Source organism: Solanum stenotomum, chromosome 2 (assembly GCF_019186545.1).
Source record: "Solanum stenotomum isolate F172 chromosome 2, ASM1918654v1, whole genome shotgun sequence".
In the NCBI taxonomy this organism is placed as follows: Eukaryota; Viridiplantae; Streptophyta; class Magnoliopsida; order Solanales; family Solanaceae; genus Solanum; species Solanum stenotomum.
In genome coordinates this window covers 7,317,661-7,338,642 of record NC_064283.1, presented here as the reverse complement: position 1 = coordinate 7,338,642, position 20,982 = coordinate 7,317,661, and the positions used below count along the sequence as shown (strand labels likewise).

Sequence of the window (20,982 nt, the reverse complement as noted above, 5' to 3'; positions counted from 1 at the left end):
AGATGGTCCAGATATCTTTGGTGATACACATGATGAATATACATCACAACGTACATGGCGTGAACCGGCGGAAGATTTCATGAATGCTGTTATTTATATTGAAAAAGGTTATTCAATTCAAAGAAGCAGTTGCAAAGAGCAGTTAAGCTTCTACATTTAAAGATAACCATGAGTACTTTGTTATTAAATCGACAAAGAAATCATGGCAACTTGTTTGTAGGCGTGTAGAACAAGAATGTCGATTTAGGCTAACTTCTCTTAATGATAAACATACTAACATGTGGAAAGTTGGAAGATACATTAAAGAATATACCTGTGATATGGGTACGTGTCGCGATGGATATTTCAACTTGGATGTTGATATGATTGCTAATGTCCTCTGTGTTGATATAGAAAAATGCCAAGGTACTATTTTATCCTTAGATTATTTTTCTTTAATAAAAAAATATTCATTCTTTGTTTGATAATTAATATTATTTTTACTTTTCAGGTTTCCCATCAAAGACTGTAAAATAATCGTTCTTAAAGCATATGACATTTCGATAAGCAGAAGAAAAACCTATCTTGATTGCAAGCGTGCTTTTGAAAAAATCTATGGTACTTGGGAGGGTTCTTTTGCCGAGTTGTCGAGGTTCATGGAAGCTTTGAAACACTTCAATCCCAGAACAATAATTGAATGGAAAACAGAGCGGCGTGTCGATGTCATTGAAGGTGTATTCAACTATGTGTTCTGGAATTTTAAACCATGCATTGATGGATTTGTGTTTTGTCGTCCTGTTAAATCGATCGACAGAATGTAATCGTGACCTTACCAAAAGGTAAGTGGAAGCAATGAGTCTCTGGCCTCCAACACTCAACCATATCTATAACAAGGGCACGTTCATACTGCATCCTGCCCATACAAAATACATCATACAGTCCTGACCTACGTAAGATCTCCTCAACACGTCCATGAGGTCAATACAAATAAAAACAAAATCCAGGCATCATTCATGCGCACCGTCCTCATAAGGCTACTAAATGATATCTCACGTTTCCATAACAATTCTGATTTATGCTCATTCTAGAGAGAAGAAGTGTACGATCAATCGATCCATGATTCACAACACGCTCCATTATATTCTGTAAGAAAAATTCTATTAATTTGTTTAATATAATTATATCTTGACAAATTAAATCGTGAATTATCTTCAAACGAATAATTGTACGAAAACTAAAGAATCTCTAACTTCAGCAAGTCAATTCAATGTGCTATTTGTCGAGTCAACCACAAGAAAATAAAATAGAAAAAAAAAACTAAAGGAACATATACCTAAAAAGAAATAGATGGAACCATTTATTGGAACAATTGAGGGATGACTATATGTTTGATGAATTTTGTGTTCAATTTTGCGGACAAATTTAACCAACTGAATTAACAAGAATATAACCATTTGTGCAATCTCAATTTATTGTCAATTTTTACAAGGGTCTGGACACATTTTATGTGCATAAAAACAATACTCTACTATTATTTATTTTTTGTACTTTGATGGGATCTAAATGGTAGTTTGGGCACATTGCACATGGTAAAGTTAATACAGGCCAGCAAGAACAAATGAATGTGAGTGTCCCTTTAGAATAAAAAAAAAAAAATGAGACGAAAAGGTGTAATTCAGCAGTAGTCAAATACTATTTTGCAATACCAATCCAACAATGTAATTCCTTTTGTTTATTTCGAATTAAAGACTTTTTTTCTAACTCAATATTTAGTAATTGAATGCACATTGTATAAGACTTGCTGAAATTTTGAACAAATTACAGCATCATTTTAAAGTAATGAAAATATGAGATGGAAAGAAATACCTAATTTATATCATTTGTAGGGTCGGATTGTTATTTTGTCGGGTTGTGCTACTTCAATCTTTCAAGATTTTGATTTTTTAGTGTAGGGCCGCTTCAGTTGCCGGATTGGGACCATCAACTGTTAATCTTCAAAGTGAAAAAAGTTTGGAAGCCGTGAAAGTGAAATTGGGGAAGAGAAAGTGAAAAGGTAAAGTAACTTTTTATAAAGTGGAAGAAAAAAAAATTTCTTCCACTTTATAAAGTGTAAGAAAAAGTTCTACTTTATAAATTGTAAGAAAAACTTACACTTTATAAAGTGTAAGAAATAGTTCCATTTTATAAAGTGTAGGAAATAGTTCCGTTATATATTAAAATATACACGTTATGAGACTAACGGAAAACGTTTAGAATATTAGATAAAGTAGAATATTTTCTTCCACTATGCCTATTTTAGTTACTTACTAAAGTAGTGGCTTATTTTGGTCACTTTTATGTTTTTGTGGCTTATTTAGGTTCCAAACTCCACTTGTTATAGGACTGGTCCACCATCACAGAATGTCACACTACCGATAAATTAATGCAATAAACATAATTGAATACGCTAATTACTGTTAATTTAAGGCATTTATAAGACATAATATAAGATATAGAATATCATGTAACTTCCATATACTACTTGCAAGGTATAGACTATAGACTTAAGACTTTACATTAACCTAATATAACAAGTAACCTTAGCTAGTACTCAATATTATATTTTCAAAGTTCCTAGTTTTACTTATTATAAAATATATTGTTCTCTGTGTTTTAATTTATGTGTCATTTTAAAATTATCATAGAGTGTATACAAATCTTATATAACTATCTCGTGAAGAGACAAATATTATTTTTAAAAAGCATATCAAAGCAATTTGAAAAAAATATATACAAAAATAGAAAAAACATAATTACAAATAATGGCAAAAGTTTAACTTAACATTTGTAACAATAAAAAAAAACAATAACAACAATAACTAACAAATAGGAAATAACGTAGTAACAAAAACTGGAGGATAAGAAATTATGAGAATAATACTAATGTTAATACTACTTATAATTGGAGAAATAAGTACGGTGCACAAAATTACAACCAAAACTTCTTTCTTTTGTATTATTTGTTGAAATAGATAATACATATATGACCAGATGTATATGTAGTTAAAGGCTACTTAGAGTTGGACACAAAATTCCTAATTTAAATTGAAGTGTACAGTGGTTCGGTGTTCTTACTAAAGCCCGATCTGCAGATCCCGCTTGAGCGGCAGGGAGAAATACTTATCGTCCAATTGCGTCAATACAATAAGATAGATGCTTGAATCGCTTTGTGGCTTTATACACCACCNCCCCCCCCCCCCCCCCAAAAAAAAGAATGAATAGGCATCCAGATGGAAAAATTACGATAGAAATAAAGCTTGGAAATGAAGGATGCGGGGCAATCAACTGATCCCTGGAACCACATTTGTTGATACATATATGGATATATAAATAGATAGCGATCCTTCCAATAGATGACGAGGGACGGAAAGAGAATCCACTTTCATCGGAATATCCAATTCAAAGGCAAGAGACGAAGAGAGAATAAATTTATTTCGGGTTACAAAAAGGATCGGATCAAAGGAGAAAGGTTAGGCACTTCCTAAAGTTATTTCAATAAGATGTTGCTTCTTGCATCTTAGCTAATTCAACTATTTCATTGATCCAACATGCTTAGATTGCCCTAAACTGAGTAGAAGTTTACTCACATGCAGTTGGAAAGTTTGAAAGCAGAGCAGGAGTCTTCATTTCAAATAGGCTTTGATAGATCTTTGAATTGGAAAGATGATCAGTCGCCCAACCCCCACCCACTGAAGGAGGCCTTTTTCGCCTTCCACCTAAGCTGCACAGGAAAGTGTAACATCTCGCACCTAGAAATGATTAGAAAGAGTTTAAAATCTGAAAAATATTCACTTTTGGAAAGCATGTGGAAATCTGAAAATTTGTCTAAGTTAAGAAAGTGAGTTTTGGTCATTTTGAAACGATCATAACTCCTAGCTCATGATGAGATAGTAGTAGATCTTGATATGATTGGAAAGCCCTTGGATATATCTTTCCAACGCCATCAAGATTGCATGATTTCAACATCGTATGAGTGAGATATGCCTTTCGGAAGTTGGGCTGTTGGATTGAGGAAAGTCTCAATCCGGATTTAGGGAAGGGCAAAGTAGTCTTTTCTCTAATTAATTTCCTAATTGGTTTTTAGGGATTTATTGGGGTAAAAACATGACTTATTCAGTTTGGAGAATTGAGAAATACGCTTAGGGCTTGGAGAAGAGAGAAAATAAGAAAGAAAGGGAGAAAAGCCAAGATTTCGCCAAGAACATCCAGCTTTTGGAGTGGAATTCATTGGGGGCGATCCCTATTGAGGTATGTGAGATCTTTTTGTGTTGGGTTAGTTCACCCACACTCCCATCTTATTTCTATTTAGAGATTGGTTGTTGATTGAATGAAAAGTTAGGGAGTTCTTGAAGAACTTTGTTGAAATTCGCTAAGGTCTTGTTGGTTGAGTTGTTGATGCTTGAGGGTTGAGTTGATTCATGTTTCCGGGCTGTTTTTCGAGTTAGATTGATTGTGTGTTGAGGGTACAATAGATCCTAAGTGTTTGGGGAAAGAACTAGGGAAGATTAAAGGGTTTAGAGATGAAAAAGGGAGAAGAAAAATTGAGAACACCTGGGTAACGGGGCTGGGGAGCCGCGCTGGCCAGCGCGCCCCAAAGCAGCCTCTGAAGTTTTGGCCTTGGGGCGCCACGCCAGCCAGCGCACCCCACAGACTTCTCTGAAGCTTGGGGCCTGGCGCCTCACGCCTCTCAGAGCGCCAAGGACGCCAGTTCACCCCATTCTTCCCCAATCTTTTCGTATTAGTTTCCAAGCGATGTACTTACGTTTTCTAGTTGATTCTAACACTCTAAGGTACATCTAAACATCATGAAATCATCCATAAACATGAGATCATGAACCTTGCATCCATAATCCAATTCAACGAAAGTTAAGATCAAAGTCAAAGAAGTTAAGAGTCAAGTCTAGAAGTTAAGAAGCAAGTCAAAGCAAAGTTTCTTAAAGTTTTCAAGAGTCTTTATTAAACGTTTAAACTTCATTTTAAGGCTCAAGTTTCAAGTAATGTAAAGAGTAAAGAGTTGAGTTCATTTCTAAAAAGTTATTAGGGAACTAAGTCTTCCCAAATAAGTTTATAAATGTTTTCACATTTGAGCAAGAAAGGAACTATGATTTCCAAAAGAGCCTTTGGGCTAGTTTTCAATAAAGGGAACATCGATTCCAAGAGAGACTTTGGGCTAAACTTTGAGCAATTATCTCAAACTAAAGAAAGAGGTGTTTAAAACACATATGAGCTAAAGTATATTTTGGGAGTAGTATTGAGCACCGAGTTGGGGACGTGAGTTCATATTAACTCAACTCTCCATAAGAACCATGTAGCCAACATCGGATTTAACGGGTCATATTTTTTAGATGATCACGTAAGTTTAAGCTAGTGGATCCACTAAGTTAAGTAAGGTCATATATGCGAGGTATAGGATGGTCCTTAGGCAACGTAAGGTAAAATGTTGTACCATCACTAGGGCTCATAGTGGTGGTTGTCGGTTAAAAAATCTCCCACAAAAGTTATATTACTTTTATATATAAGTAAAATTGAGTTTGTTATTGCTTTATCTTTAACGAACTAAGTCGTTTACATTGTTTTACAAGCTTTATATATATATTGCATGTGTCTTATTGCTTTATATTGAGTTCAGTTATTCATGAGTTGTACAGAGCCAAGGTAAGTGTTCCTTTGTACCGCTTTCAAGGTTATGTTGTTGTTTAGCATTCCAACTCGCATACTCGTACATTCAATGTACTGATGCCAATTGGCCCGCATCTTATTATGATGCAGACGCAGGTAACCAGGATCAACATCCATCGCGACGTTGATCTAGTCGAGCACTCCAGAATCAGTGGTGAGCCTCCTTGCATTCCGGAGGACTCTTTTATTCTCTTTTAGTCTTTCATTATTAGGATGTTGTGGGGTCTGTCCCAACATCCATCTTAGTATTATAGAGGCTTCATAGACAATCTGACAGTAGTTATGAGTCTTTCATCTATGTATTTGCAGATACTTTGTTTTGAGACAGAATTTGTCAATTTGGCTAAGATGTTATCATTTAAATTATTACATGAGTTTATTTTGTTGAGTTAAGTCTTCCACTGAGTTAAGTAAGCCAGGCCAAGGGTTCGCTTGGGGCCAGAATGGTCTCCGAGTGTCGGCTACGTCCAGGGTATAGGCTCGGAGCGTAACAGAAAGGCCCAAAGTCAATCTCAGGGAACAGTAAAGCTTCAAAGGGTCTTTCTATCCAGGTCCAGGTAGTTTGCATCTTCACGGATATATCTATTTCACCAAGCCTCTCTCCGAGACAGTGGCCAAATAGTTACGCCTTTCCTGTGGGTCGAAACTTACCCGACAAGGAATTTCGTTAAGGCGTATTCTCAAAATTCCTATACCTACAGGCTATAGTTGTGGTAATAGGGGCGTGATTTGGTAGTATGCCAATTTGACCACTATTAGTAGATAAAACAATTTCTTCCACTTCTGCCTTTTACTCTTATTCGTGATTTCTAAATCCTCTTATCCAATATCATATTTTGTTATCTAACCTTACTATATATACATAGAGAGATACAAACATGGGTGGAGCCATCCTTGCCGAAGGGGTGTCAAGTGACACCCCTTCGCCGAAAAATTACATCGTATATAGAGCTAAAATTTTAATTTAATAAATATATATACAAGTACTGACACCTTTTCACTACCTCAAAAATGATCTTTAGTGGCAACTAATTAACGACAATAGCTCAATTGCCGCTAAATATGTATTTTTAGCGGCAATTAGCACTCTTTATATATGTCCCTAAAACCTTTAGCGACATTGGATCTAATGTCACTTAACTAATGCCGGTAAATATTTTAACACTTTTATTAATGTGTCTATTTATTGTCGTTAAAATTTATTTTTGTTGTAGTGTTTAAAACAAGTCGAAGGTTTAGTCTAATGGTTGAGAGGCTGCAAAAATCCCTTGAGGCCGTGAGTTTAAGCCCAATCCTTAGGGGTCGTTTGGTAGGAAGTATTAGGAGAAATAGTACATGTATTATGTATGGTATTAATTAGTACTGTGTTTGATAGAATTTTTGGGCCTAAGTATAACTAATCCGTGAATTAGTTATACATGGTATTATAAGATGTATTACTAATACCTTCCATGTGGTGGTATTAGTAATATTGGATTTAATACCATGAGATTATCTATGTAAAGACAAAAATATTCCTAAAATCATTTTATTTATTTTCTTGATTTTATATTTTATATTTTATATTTGTACTAGTAAATTTTTTTAAATAAATTATCATACAAATTTTATTATTTAGAGAGAGTTGTTTGCTGATAAATAAATGCAATGCATATCAATATAATATTTAAAATGTGAGTTGTTTAACATTTACTAATTGAAAATCTGAATATATCACCACATGACGTTTGTGATCTTAATTGAATATATTATTTGTTGATTTATATGTGGTTTCTAATTATTTGTAGTTTGAACCATTTATAAATTGCATATATATATTAAAACTAAAAGTTGCAATTTTTATGTATAAATGTAGATGATTTATTTAATTTTACTATTGTTTACCGTCTTTTCGGTTTTAAAGTAGATGGTCTATCTATTCTAAATTGAATATTAACGTTTTTAAGTGATTAATTTATTAAGATGACAATTATTTACCCTCAAATAATTCAAGTGAGAAAATAGCAAACATGACAACAAAATTGTTCTTCTCCTAGCTAGTTAGAAAGCCATAGAAAAATAATATTGTTCGTCAATTATCTACCTTGTCCCGATTACATAAGATAGAAAATCTCAGAATAATTCAAGTGTATAATTGGAAAGAAGCTTTTTGTAGAGTTTTAATCCAAACACAAGATGAGTTGGGAGCAATGAACCAAACACTTGATAAAAAATATATCTTGCATTACTAAATCCAGCACTACTAATCCTTACATTACTAATTTCTGTGTTATTAATCCATGCGTTATTTATTTTTCTACCAAACGACCCCTTTAATGCGAAACACATCAAGTTCACTAATCTATCATAGAAAATGAAGCAAGAGGAAAAATACAGGAGATTTAGGGCCCGTTTGGCCATGCGATATGGTATCATGAGATGAAATTGAAAGTTTGTTTGGACATGCGATATAGAATTTTTGTGTTGTATATTTTCACATAAACATAAAAATCCCATAAGTTGTAAAACTATTAAAATAGCCCCAATTGTTTATTCAATCTTTTCAAATAAACAAAAAATTATAAAATCGCATAATAAATTATTACAAAGTTATTTGTTGTCCACTTAAGTAATTGTTTCATCTAACTTTAATTTAATTAAAAAAATTGAACATAAATAGTAGTGTACTAGTCTTTAATATAATCCTCCTACATAGTACAGACAGTTTCCTCACGTTGAACTTGCATTTCTCGATCATGTGACCGAGAAGACGAACCAACATTGTTACTTTGAGCCATTTGTTGGTCAATATCCTCCGCAACTATATCTTCATGTTCATAGACCATACATATTTCATCACTACTTTGATATTCTCGCAAATAATTATGTAACACTGCACAAACTATGACAATTTTCACTTGTGTATCAATATCGTAATGTAACACTGCTCCAAAAGTCCATTCAATCACATTGTGCAGAGATGAATGCCTATAGTTAAATAGTTCTTTGACATTTTGAGACTCTCTTTCACTTCCTCGGTAATCTTGCAAATGATAGCGTACTCCTTTGTATGGAGCTAAAAATCCTTTTGTGTTTCGGAAACTAGCATCAACAACATAATATTTATCTACCAAAAAACATTTTATAAAGAATTACTAAAAACATATGTGACGTAAATGAGACAGCTTTGTGTAAATAAATAATATTTATTCTAAGGATGTAATTTAAAGTTACTATGTGGCGGAAATGAAAATTGTGACGTTAGTTCAACAAGTGCATTTTCAAGTACTTTATTATCATGTGCAGTACCTTCCCAACCAGCAGCAACAAAGGTAAATCGCATATCAAAATCACAAGCACATAAGACATTTTGTGATGTTCTTCCTTTGCGATTACGATATGCTTGTTGCATCGCTTTAGGAACCTCCCCTTCTATATATATTCCATCAATCGCACCAACACAATTCTACCAAATAAAAAATACATCAATATTAGTTTAGTGACATAAAATAAATTGGAAGCATTATAGAATGCACTTCATAAAAATAATGTTTGTAAGAGTAATAAAAATAGTGCTTCCAAGACAATGCAAAGTCATAAAATAAATATTATCTCTTTAAACAAAGTTGATAGGAAATATGTAACTAAATACTAATAACTTACACATAAAATATAAATGTTCACTTATTAAGGCCATAAAATAAATTTATTAATGTGATTGAAATTTTACCTTAAACCAAGGCCAAAATCGAGTATTATGTCGAATTTTAGAATGTACATCAATCATGTTTTTTGGTTGTATAAATGTTGGTGTCATCTTGTTAATTGCCTCGGCAACTATTTTAACATGCCGGTTAATTGTTTCAAGTGAATGTTGAAAAGTTTCACAATCGTGAGGTGTGAGTTAAAGTGACTATATGTGGTGAGAATAATAAATTTTATGTCGGTGAGAATAATAAATTTTAAAAAGTAATGATGTGGTTATAAATTTTATTTACATATGAAACAAATGGTTAGTAGATATAAATGTGGGGTTATTTTACAAAATATAAACTGATGGATCAATTATTGTATTAAAATATCTCAAATCATGATATGGAATCACCATATAATTTCGTGTCATGGTTTTTGAAAAATATGGTATCACCTCTCATGATATGGAATCATGAAATGAAATCAGCATAAAATCGCATATTCAAATATTGATTTCATCTCACAATATCATATCGTGATATAGTATTGCATATCCAAACGCCTACTTAAATTGTTGCTTAAACGGCATTTTAACGTGGGGTGGGGAATATTTAGAATTGTTATAAATAGTTAACCATGGAGATTACCAATTATCCATCTACCATAAAGAAAAATAAACAAGTAGCAAAATAAGAAACCCAAAAATCGAAAATGAAGAAGCTTATCTTCCTAATTTTCAACATAATTATGCTTTCAATCGGCAATTGCGGTGGTCCTTTAATCTCTCGACTCTATTTCATTCATGGCGGCCAACGAATTTGGATACCCAGCGTATTACAAACTATTGGTTGTCCAATTATTCTCATCCCTCTAGCCATAGCCTATTTCCAACGCCGGAAAATTCAAGGACCCGAGGCTAAAATCGTCTTTATCACACGGCAAGAGTTCATCGCATCTGCCGGCGTCGGAATCATCGTCGGTCTCGATAGTTACTTAAACTCATGGGGACCCGCGAAATTACCCGTTTCAACTTCGACACTAATCAACGCGACTCAACTTGCGTTCACTGCGCTTTTTGCTGTGCTTATAGTTAAACAGAAATTGACAGCGTATTCGACGAATTCCGTCGTTTTGCTTATCGCCGGAGCTGCGACTTTAGCTCTCCGGGCGAACGGTGACCGGCCGGCCGGCGAGTCCACGAAGGATTATATGTTGGGGTTTGTGATGACGTTTATCGGTGCGGTGTTATATGGATTGATGTTGCCGTTAATTGAGTTGATTTATATGAAGGCGAAGCAAGCTGTTACTTACACTACNATTTATGTGTCATTTTAAAATTATCATAGAGTGTATACAAATCTTATATAACTATCTCGTGAAGAGACAAATATTATTTTTAAAAAGCATATCAAAGCAATTTGAAAAAAATATATACAAAAATAGAAAAAACATAATTACAAATAATGGCAAAAGTTTAACTTAACATTTGTAACAATAAAAAAAAACAATAGCTAACAAATAAGAAATAACGTAGTAACAAAAATTGGAGAATAAGAAATTATGAGAATAATACAAATGTTAATACTACTGATATAATAGGAGAAATAAGTACGGTGCACAAAATTACAACCAAAACTTCCTTCTTTTGTATTATTTGTTGAAATAGATAATACATATATGACCAAATGTATATGTAGTTAAGGGCTGCTTAGAGTTGGACACATAATTTCTAATTTAAATTGAAATGTACAATGGTTCGGTGTTCTCACTAAAGCCCGATCTGATCCCGCTTGAGCGGCAGAGAAATCCTTATCGTCCAATTGTGTCAATACAATAAGATAGATGCTTGAATCGCTCTGTGGCTTTATACACCCCTAAAAAGAATGAATAGGCGCCTAGATGGAAAAATTACGATAGAAATAAAGCTTGGAAATGAAGGATGCAGGGCAATCGATCGATCCCTGGAACCACATTTGTTGATACATATATGGATATATAGATAGATAGATAGCGATTCTTCCTCTCGATAATAAGGGACGAAAAGAGAATTCAAAGGCAAGAGACGAGGAGAGAATAAGTTCATTTTGGGTTACAAAAAGGACCGGATCAAAGGAGAAAGGTTAGGCACTTCCTAAAGTCATTTCAATAAGAGGTTGCTTCTTGTATCTTAGCTAATTCAACTATTTCATTGATACAACATGCTTAGATTGCCCTAAAGCGAGTAGAAGTTTACTCACATGCAGTTGGAAAGTTTGAAAGAAGAGCAGGGGTCTTCATTTCAAATAGGTTTGGATAGATCTTTGAAATTGGAAAGATGATCAGTTGCCCAGTCCCCCCACCCCCCGCCACGCGTAAGTAGCCCTTTTTCGCCTTCTATCTAAGCGCGCAGGAAAGGCCTAAAGTCAATCTCAGGGAACAATGAAGCTTCAAAGGGTCTTTCTGTTCAGGTACATATAGTTTGCATCTTCACGGACATATCTATTTCACCGAGCCTCTCTCCGAGACAGTGACAGATCGTTACGCCTTTCGTGCGGGTCGAAACTTACTCGACAAGGAATTTTGCTAAGGCGTATTCTCAAAATCCCTATATCTACTAGCTACAACTGTGGCAATAGGGGCGTGATTTGGTAATATGCCAATTTGACCACTATTAGTAGATAAAACAATTTCTTCTACTTCTGCTTTTTACTCTAATTTGCGATTTCTAAATCCTCTTATCCAATATCATATTTTATTATCTAACCTTACTATATATACATAGAGAGATACAAACATAGGCGGAGCCATCCTTGCCCAAGGGGTGTCCTTCGCCGGAAAATTACATTGTATATAGAGGTAAAATTTTAATTTAATAAATATATATACAAGTACTGACACCTTTTCACTATGTTAAAAATGATCTTTAGCGACTACTACTTAACGACAATAGCTCAATTGCAGCTAAATATGTATTTTTAGCGGCAATTAGCACTCTTTGTATACGTCCCTAAAACTTTTAGAGACATTGGATTTAATGCCACTTAACAAATACCGGTAAATATTTCAGCACTTTTTATTAATGTGTATATTTATTGTTGTTAAAAGTTATTTTTGTTGTAGTGTTTAGAACAAGTCGAATGTTTAGTCTAATGGTTGAGAGGCTGCAAAAATCCCTTGAGGTCGTGAGTTCAAGCCCAACCCTTAGGGGTCGTTTGGTAGGAAGTATTAGGAGAAATAGTACATGTATTATGTATGGTATTAATTAGTACTATGTTTGGTAGAATTTTTGGGCCTAAGTATAACTAATCCATGGATTAGTTATACGTGGTATTATATGATGTATTACTAATACCTTCCATTTGGTGGTATTAGTAATCATTGGATTTAATACCCTGAGATTATCTATGTAAAGAAAAAAATATCTCTAAAATCATTTTATTTATTTTCTTGATTTTATATTTTATATTTGTACTAGTAAATTTATTTAAATAAATTAGCTTACAAATTTTATTGGAGTGTTCTTTGTTGATAAATAAATGCAATACATATCAATATAATATTTAAAATGTGAGTTGTTTAACATTTACTAATTGAAAATGTGAATATATCACCACATGACGTTTGTAATCTTAATTGAATATATTATTTGTTGATTTATATGTGGTTTCTAATTATTTGTATTTTAAACCATTTATAAATTGCATATATATTAAAACTACAACTTGCAATTTTTATGTATAAATGTAGATGATTTATTTAATTTNCAATACATATCAATATAATATTTAAAATGTGAGTTGTTTAACATTTACTAATTGAAAATGTGAATATATCACCACATGACGTTTGTAATCTTAATTGAATATATTATTTGTTGATTTATATGTGGTTTCTAATTATTTGTATTTTAAACCATTTATAAATTGCATATATATTAAAACTACAACTTGCAATTTTTATGTATAAATGTAGATGATTTATTTAATTTTACTATTGTTTACCGTCTTTTTGGTTTTAAAGTAGATGGTCTATCTATTCTAAATTGAATATTAACGTTTTTAAGTGATTAATTTATTAAGATGACAAGTATTTACCCTCAAATAATTCAAGTGAGAAAATAGCAAACATGACAACAAAATTGTTCTTCTCCTAGCTAGTTAGAAAGCCATAGAAAAATAATATTGTCCGTCAATTATCTACCTTGTCCCGATTACATAAAATAGAAAATCCCATAATAATTAAGGGTATAATTGAAAAGAAGTTTTTTGTAGAGTTGTAATTCAAACACAAGATAAGTTGGGAAGCAATGAATCAAACAGTTGATAAAAAATATACCATGCATTACTAAATCCAACACTACTAATCCTTATATTACTAATCCTTGCGTTATTTATTTTTCTACCAAACGACCCGTGCGAAACACATCAAGTTCACTAGTATATCACAGAAAATGATGCAAAAGGGAAAATACCGGAGATTTAAAACGGCATTTTAACGTGGGTTGGGGAATATTTAGAATTGTTATAAATAGTCAACCATGGAGATTTCCAATTATACATCTACCGTAAAAGAAAAATAAACAAGTAGCAAAATAAGAAACCCAAAAATCGAAGAATGAAGAAGCTTATCTTCCTAATTTTCAACATAATTATGCTTTCAATCGGCAATTGCGGTGGTCCTTTAATCTCTCGACTCTATTTCATTCATGGCGGCCAACGAATTTGGATACCCAGCGTATTACAAACTGTTGGTTGTCCAATTATTCTCATCCCTCTATCCATAGCCTATTTCCAACGCCGGAAAATTCAAGGACCCGAGGCTAAACTCGTCTTTATCACACGGCAAGAGTTCATCGCATCTGCCGGCGTCGGAATCATCGTCGGACTCGATAGTTACTTAAACTCATGGGGACCCGCGAAATTACCCGTTTCAACTTCGACTCTAATCAACGCGACTCAGCTTGCGTTCACTGCGCTTTTTGCTGTGCTTATAGTTAAACAGAAATTGACTGCGTATTCGACGAATTCCGTCGTTTTGCTTATCGCAGGAGCTGCGACTTTAGCTCTCCGGGCGAGCGGTGACCGGCCGGCCGGCGAGTCCACGAAGGATTATATGTTGGGGTTTGTGATGACGTTTGTCGGTGCGGTGTTATATGGATTGATGTTGCCGTTAATTGAGTTGATTTATATGAAGGCGAAGCAAGCTGTTACTTACACTACTGTATTGGAGATTCAGATGGTTCTGGGCATTTCTGCTACTGTTTTTTGCACTATTGGAATGATTATCAACAAGGATTTCCAGGTACATGTACTTTTCTTCACTGAATTCAATTGTAACAAAGGTTTTTTAATTTCTGCAGCAAATCCAATTTCAGGTAAACATGATTTTCTTAAACTCTATCGGGTCTCGCTGCGATGTTCAATGAGAGAGCGTCGGCAGTGTGTTCCATCCGCTAGAATAAATACACCAATCACAATCTTCCACCTGTCTTTCCTTTTTGAATATTTACTCGGCAGGTCCTTCGTTAATTATTAATCGTTTTCAAAATACAGGTTTCAGTTTTTTTTTTTTGTAAAAAAAACAATCCATTTATTGTAACAGGTAAAATAATATTTATTTCTTATTGTTTTTTTAAAAATGAAAATGTTTTGACTACGAAAATCAATTTCTTCAGTAAACATATTTATAAACTCGAGTATAATTACCACAAATCACAACTCTTTCGAATAAAAATAAGATTAAAAAAATCAGTAAAAAAAAAAGCATAAATTTAAATTAATCAAAATTTAATACAAATATTAAGCAAAAAATTAAAAACAAACCGAAAGAAAAGTCTACCACTCGTACGGAGTAATTGTTTAGCCCATGTTCTGGCCAGCCTGCCCCCCATTTCTAGCTGTCCATATGAATTTTTTTTGTCCGTACATTAAAATAGGATAGAGTCTTATATTTTTTTGAAAGTTATATGAAAAACATTACTCTACTAAACTATGTTATCATTTTATCCCTATTAATTATGAAGTTAATGAATTAAAATCTTAAGATTTTTAAGGAATTCTACATTTTTCAAAGTAATTAATTGAGTGTAATAGGTAAAAAAAAAATTGTCCTTTCTTGATTTGTCAAAATGGATAAGTAACTAGGAACAACTAAAAAATGAAAAGTGGATAAGTAATTAAAAATAAGAAAAGTATTATTTATCGGGTCATAATCACATTCCTTACTAATTTCTGTAGAAAACAAATGTTACACTTAAAAGGAAGAACTATTTTTGATAAAGCCAATATTTTTACCATTATTGTTGACTCTTTTCCAATGTCTAAACTTGTTGCTTTCCTTTCATATCAATTATTTGTGAGGTTACGCAATAAATTTTAGAAAATGATATCGACCTACCGTACCGTCTTACTTCTAAAATTGGATTTGTTTACGTCACACTGAAGATAACCTCTAATACCCTCCTTCTTATCTTCTTTAAGGAACTAACTAAAATAGAAAAAAAATTAATTAGTGTGGCAAAATTTATTTCTAAAGCTAATCTTTTTGTTCGATGTAGTTTCATTTGCATTATTAACGTCAAATTTACGATATTTACAATATAGGTGCATCACTAAAATTGGACAAAAAAGAATTTTTTTTTTTGTGGATACTGGGTATTGATCCTTATTTCTTTAGATAAATTACTCAACATTCAACCACATGCATTATTTAGGCGCTATTTTTTGAACATGAATATCAGTAGATAATATTAAATCAATTTGTATATAAAATACCTGATTTACCAAAGAGACTATAGATACAGCGTAAAATAAGCTATAAATCCGCTCTTGTTTGCATACAGTCAAGATGCGCAACTAATTTCTAAGAGAAAGTAATAAATAAGAGAACAAATTCATTTGGTTTATGCTTTCTGTTGAGACAAAGGAAAAGAACGAATTTTCCCTCTATTCTTTACTCTTTTTTTAAAAAAATAAAATAAAATTCTTTGATTTTCCATAGATAAAGAGAATTTATTCAACTTGGATCAGAAAGAATCAATAACAATAACGACTTAATTATTTTGACAGGCGATTCCAAGGGAAGCAAGTCAATATGCAATTGGAGAATCTAAGTATTATATGGTACTAGTATGGTGTGCCATTATTTGGCAATTCGCACTATTGGGGTTAGTTGGAGTTATTTTTTATTCTTCCTCTTTACTCTCTGGAATTATAGGCGCTTTTTTACTTCCTGTTACCGAAGTTTTGGCTGTAATTTTGTTCCACGAAAAATTTCAAGCCGAAAAAGGAGTAGCTATTTTTCTAGCTCTATGGGGATTTGTTTCATATTTTTATGGTGAATATGAACAAGGGAAGAAGGAAAAGAAGATGAAGTTGAAGAAAAGTGAGAGTCAAATATCTCAACAATTGGATATGGGCCAAACAGGCGCAGGACATGTTGTGTAGCAAATTTAATGTAATGGCCAAATAATGCATGTACTATTTTATTTTGTTGTACTTGTATGAAAATTAATTAATCATTAGGTGCAAATTTCTGTTCTTCATTTAAAAGATGTGACTAGAATTTATTGGTTACCCCACAACTACTCAATAGACCCTGTTTAATAATCCCACAAATTGTTGATGAAGGGATTATTATGAAAGAATGAAGTTTATCCTTCATAGTATAATATAATCCAATAATGTAACCTGTTTATATTATGCATATAAGTCAAGTTTATTTTTTTGCTACTTCATTTGTTTATCCGAAAACACAAAGCAAATTAAACGGCAGGTCACGTCAAAGACAGGAATTAAAATGCACCATAAATTATATCTACCCATTTGTCTTTCTCAATTATCGAACCGCTTAACACTTGTTGAAATTAATTAAAGTTAATTGTGAGGTAGGTATCGTAATTAGGCATTAGTCAATCTACACATTTTTAATACCTCAACTTTAACGACTATTGCCAATCTCTGATTGTAGTTTGACCATCAAATTAGTGGAAAATCGAAAGATTTTAAATCTTTATAAAGAAGATTCGTTTGTTAAATTGTTCATTTGTTGGATCACTTGAATATGTGAAATATGAAACCATTTCACATTAACTACAAAAAAAAGAAAAAGGAGTAGCTTATGTAGTTTAAGTTGTAATGATTTAACAAGAAACTATCAACCGAGCGTATATATAATAGTAAAGTAATACGTATATATTTTGGAGGGTTGAGGGGGATTTAACCACAAGTTTACTGATTAAAAAACAAAACAATAACTAAAAAAAATTGATTTACTTGAGAATTACTCAAAGAAAGTTTTCCTTCATACATGCTTTAGGGTGTGTTTGATAGGGAGGAAAACGTTTGTCTATTTTTCTGTGTTTGACATGTCAAAATATTTTGAAAATATTTTTTCAAGGAAAATGTCTTCCATAATAGAAGTAGGAAAAAAACAAATTTCATAAGTGACATTATATAGTCTAAGTTCATTGTTTCCTCTCATCCACCTTCTTTATCATCCCACCCCCACCAGCCCGAACCTTGCTCCCCACCCATCTCATTATTCTCATCCTTATAGTGTTTTGTTAGCTAGATCACATATAAAGGCTATTGAGATGTAACATATTTTGCTTACTTAGTAAACACTAGAAAATACTTTATTTGTTCCCTTTAATTACTTGTCCACTTTGGACTTTACATATTTTTTTAAAAATAATGACATGTATTTTACCATAATACTCAGATAATTAATTGGTGTTTACTTAGTCTTAGGTCTTGATAAATTATTTGAGCAATAAGTATTTGATGTTGAAGGTAAAATATCAAGATTTTTTTTTTAATATGTTAAAACTGATAAGTAAAAGATAGAACGTTAAATACTTCATATGGTCCTTAATATTGTGAGGGAAAACCCATTAAATGATGGTCCAAAGAGGTGGATATCCGGATTCAAATAACTTGAAAACTCTTTATCTCTTACATTGTGTCAAAACACAATAAGATCAATTGAACCAAAACCACTTAATCAATATGCAAATTCTAGATATGTTGTTTTCTCCCACTGGGATAACTAAATCTAACAAATATTATATTTCATAGGGTCATAATATTAATATAATTTTTCTGTACACACATTTACATTTACTTTAGATTCAACGCGTGGTACGTTCATTTTCATTAGGTCAACTCAATTAATATCAGCAATTTGTCCAAAGTGAAATAAGTGAACAACACTCAAAAAGTTTAAGTGTAGTACCTTTCAGAAAATAGCGGGTGTGCACGATGCACAATTATGACAATGTGAGGTCTCTATCTTATCATTTGTATAGTTAAATCGTTAAGGCAATAGTCTAAGTCAAAAATTTCGTTAAAGATATTCAAACATTAAAGAACAAATAATTTTTATATCATCAATATGAATATATGCAGCAAATGTACAAAAAAACGATAAATAGCTATACTAAAAATGAATTTTTCTTTTTTTAAATCCAGACCTATTGACAAGTATCTTGTCACTCGGATAAAACCAACATTTCCTACGAAAAAAGTATCAACCCAAAAGTCGACCTTAAACAATTATTTTTTAAAAAAAAAAAAAACAGAAAGGTTTCCATTCAACTCAATATTATATTTGAACACATATAATAAGGTTATAGATTTACCTACATATATCAAAAGAATATGCAAGTTATTTAGTGAAAAATTAGTTGGGCTCAAATGTTTTGGGTTCTGTTGGGCTTAAACAATGTTATTGGGTCTGCTTCCTAAACCAGGTCTCTTAATTGATTAATTTGAAGGTGTTTTCTTTAAAATTCAATATATTATATTTTCACATTATCATTTTATCCTAAGGGGTCATTTGGTTGATGCTTAGAGTATAGAGATTAGTTAGGAATGATTTAGTTATTTAATCTTCTATCTTACGTAAAATAATACATAAATTGATATAGTATACATGTTTTAATAATGTTGGATTGTAAACTAGCAATCAAATGCCGCACTTGTGTGTTGAGTTTTATATTTGACTCACATGTAAATTCCTTTTTATTTTTTTTTAAATTTCATGTCTAGTCATACACTTTCACATAAAACGAGGAAGGTGAAATAATATATACTCCACATTTTAATGGGAAACTTCACAAATAGACAATTTGAGGACCCTTATTTAAGACATAGCCGAAATTCATAAATTATTGTAAGTTTAGCCTTCTTTGAAGTTAACTTCAGACTCGTGAATTTATAGTTTTGAAAATTTTCTGACATGCTGCATAAATTCAAACTTGGACATTTATGCATGAAAAAATAATGTGTTAAATGATTCTTTGTATATCCTTAATAATTTTGAATTCCTAATTAGTTGTGTAAGTTTGCAGGGTTATAAAAACAGACTTTGATGCTAATCCATGACGCTAAATTAATTGCATTAGTATGTGAAAAAGGGAAAATCATGCTAAATCAGAATTGGTACTATTGTAAATTGTAAAAATAATTACATGAGCCTCATCATGGTCTAATTCTACAAAGAAAAATAATAAAAAACTAAAGTGAATGGTCTTGTTGCTTATGAAGAAAACAAATGAGACAACAAGACGAGTCCTACTTATGACTGAACAGTCGAGTGACAAAAAATTTAGAGAACAAGCACCTAATGCCAGAACCGTTGTGTCATTGTAACCAATGTTCGAGGTCGAGTCAGGTGCGGCTCAACGTAATTGGAGGCCTAAAGCGAAATTTCAATTTGAGGCGTAAAATATAAACAAACTTCGTATATGTATTTATTCAAAAAAAATATTTTTCTTACACTATTTAGATGAAAAATATTAGTATTTAATATTATTTTTTCAGTTATTGATTTTAGGTAAAATTTTATCAACTCAGTATTGAAAAACATCCTTTCAGTGAGGTGATAATAATATGAATTGTTAATATAATTCTATAAGTAAAGTTGACAAATATTAAATAAAGATAAGAGTTAGAACCATAGAATCTGATACAAGAAGATGATGCCTTGATTTACCACATTTCTATATGTTTGTTGTAATGCTTGAAACGAAATAAAAAAGAATTTGTAATGCTCTTTGCTCAACCCTCTTCACTATTAATTCTTATTTTTAACAAAGGACAACATATGTTAAACTGAGTAAAATAATATCTTTTTTAAAAATATATACTTTTTATCATAAATAATCAATTTTTTTTATAAAAAATTTAACACATAATTTATTTTTGAAAAAAATTTGGAGGCCTAAGGCATAAGCCTTATTTTACAAAGGAAAGAGCCGTCCCTGGGTCGAATCAGAATTTGAAATTTATGAATTTAAGATTTAGTTTTCTTTAAGTTAAAAGTTCTAAAGTGTAATAATTTATGCAAACTCGATAAATTTCTCAAGTGAAATATAAAATTTCGATCAAAGTTATTGAATTTGACCACTCATAAACTATATTCTAGCTCCGTCTCCTAATGATACCAAAACGACTTTGCCCTGTTCAATGACGAATCCCTCAATCATTTACCTATCCTCACAATTATTTATTGTTCTACATACTTGGATTTGGATTTTTCACTCCCTCCAACCCAATTCACCTATTTTTTATTACAAAAATTTCATATACAGTTAAATATTTTCACATAAATCGAGACTAAAAAAATCAATCA

General features: G+C 32.1%; 3 protein-coding genes across 3 annotated transcripts; all 3 read left to right on the top strand.

Moving 5' to 3' along the window:
- Window positions 1-397: 397 nt before the first annotated feature.
- Window positions 398-800, top strand: LOC125854819 (uncharacterized). The gene is made up of 2 exons (XM_049534406.1): window positions 398-405; window positions 491-800. The coding sequence occupies exons 1-2, from the start codon at window positions 398-400 to the stop codon at window positions 798-800; spliced, it is 318 nt and encodes a 105-aa protein (XP_049390363.1).
- A 9,141-nt stretch (window positions 801-9,941) lies between these two features.
- LOC125854818 (purine permease 2-like) lies at window positions 9,942-10,704 on the top strand. The gene has a single exon (XM_049534405.1). It carries the CDS (start codon window positions 10,081-10,083, stop codon window positions 10,702-10,704), a length of 624 nt encoding a protein of 207 aa, XP_049390362.1. The 5' UTR covers window positions 9,942-10,080.
- Window positions 10,705-13,901: 3,197 nt separating this feature from the next.
- On the top strand, window positions 13,902-17,006 carry LOC125856599 (purine permease 1-like). The gene is made up of 2 exons (XM_049536188.1): window positions 13,902-14,649; window positions 16,416-17,006. Exons 1-2 carry the CDS (start codon window positions 13,963-13,965, stop codon window positions 16,791-16,793), a joined length of 1,065 nt encoding a protein of 354 aa, XP_049392145.1. The 5' UTR covers window positions 13,902-13,962; the 3' UTR covers window positions 16,794-17,006.
- Window positions 17,007-20,982: the final 3,976 nt, after the last annotated feature.

Coding starts and splice junctions, on each gene's coding strand:
- LOC125856599 (XM_049536188.1), top strand. CDS start 13,963: ATGAAGAAGCTTATCTTCCTAATTTTCAACATAATTATGCTTTCAATC. Junction 14,650..16,415: donor TTATCAACAAGGATTTCCAG/GTACATGTACTT, acceptor TTATTTTGACAG/GCGATTCCAAGGGAAGCAAG.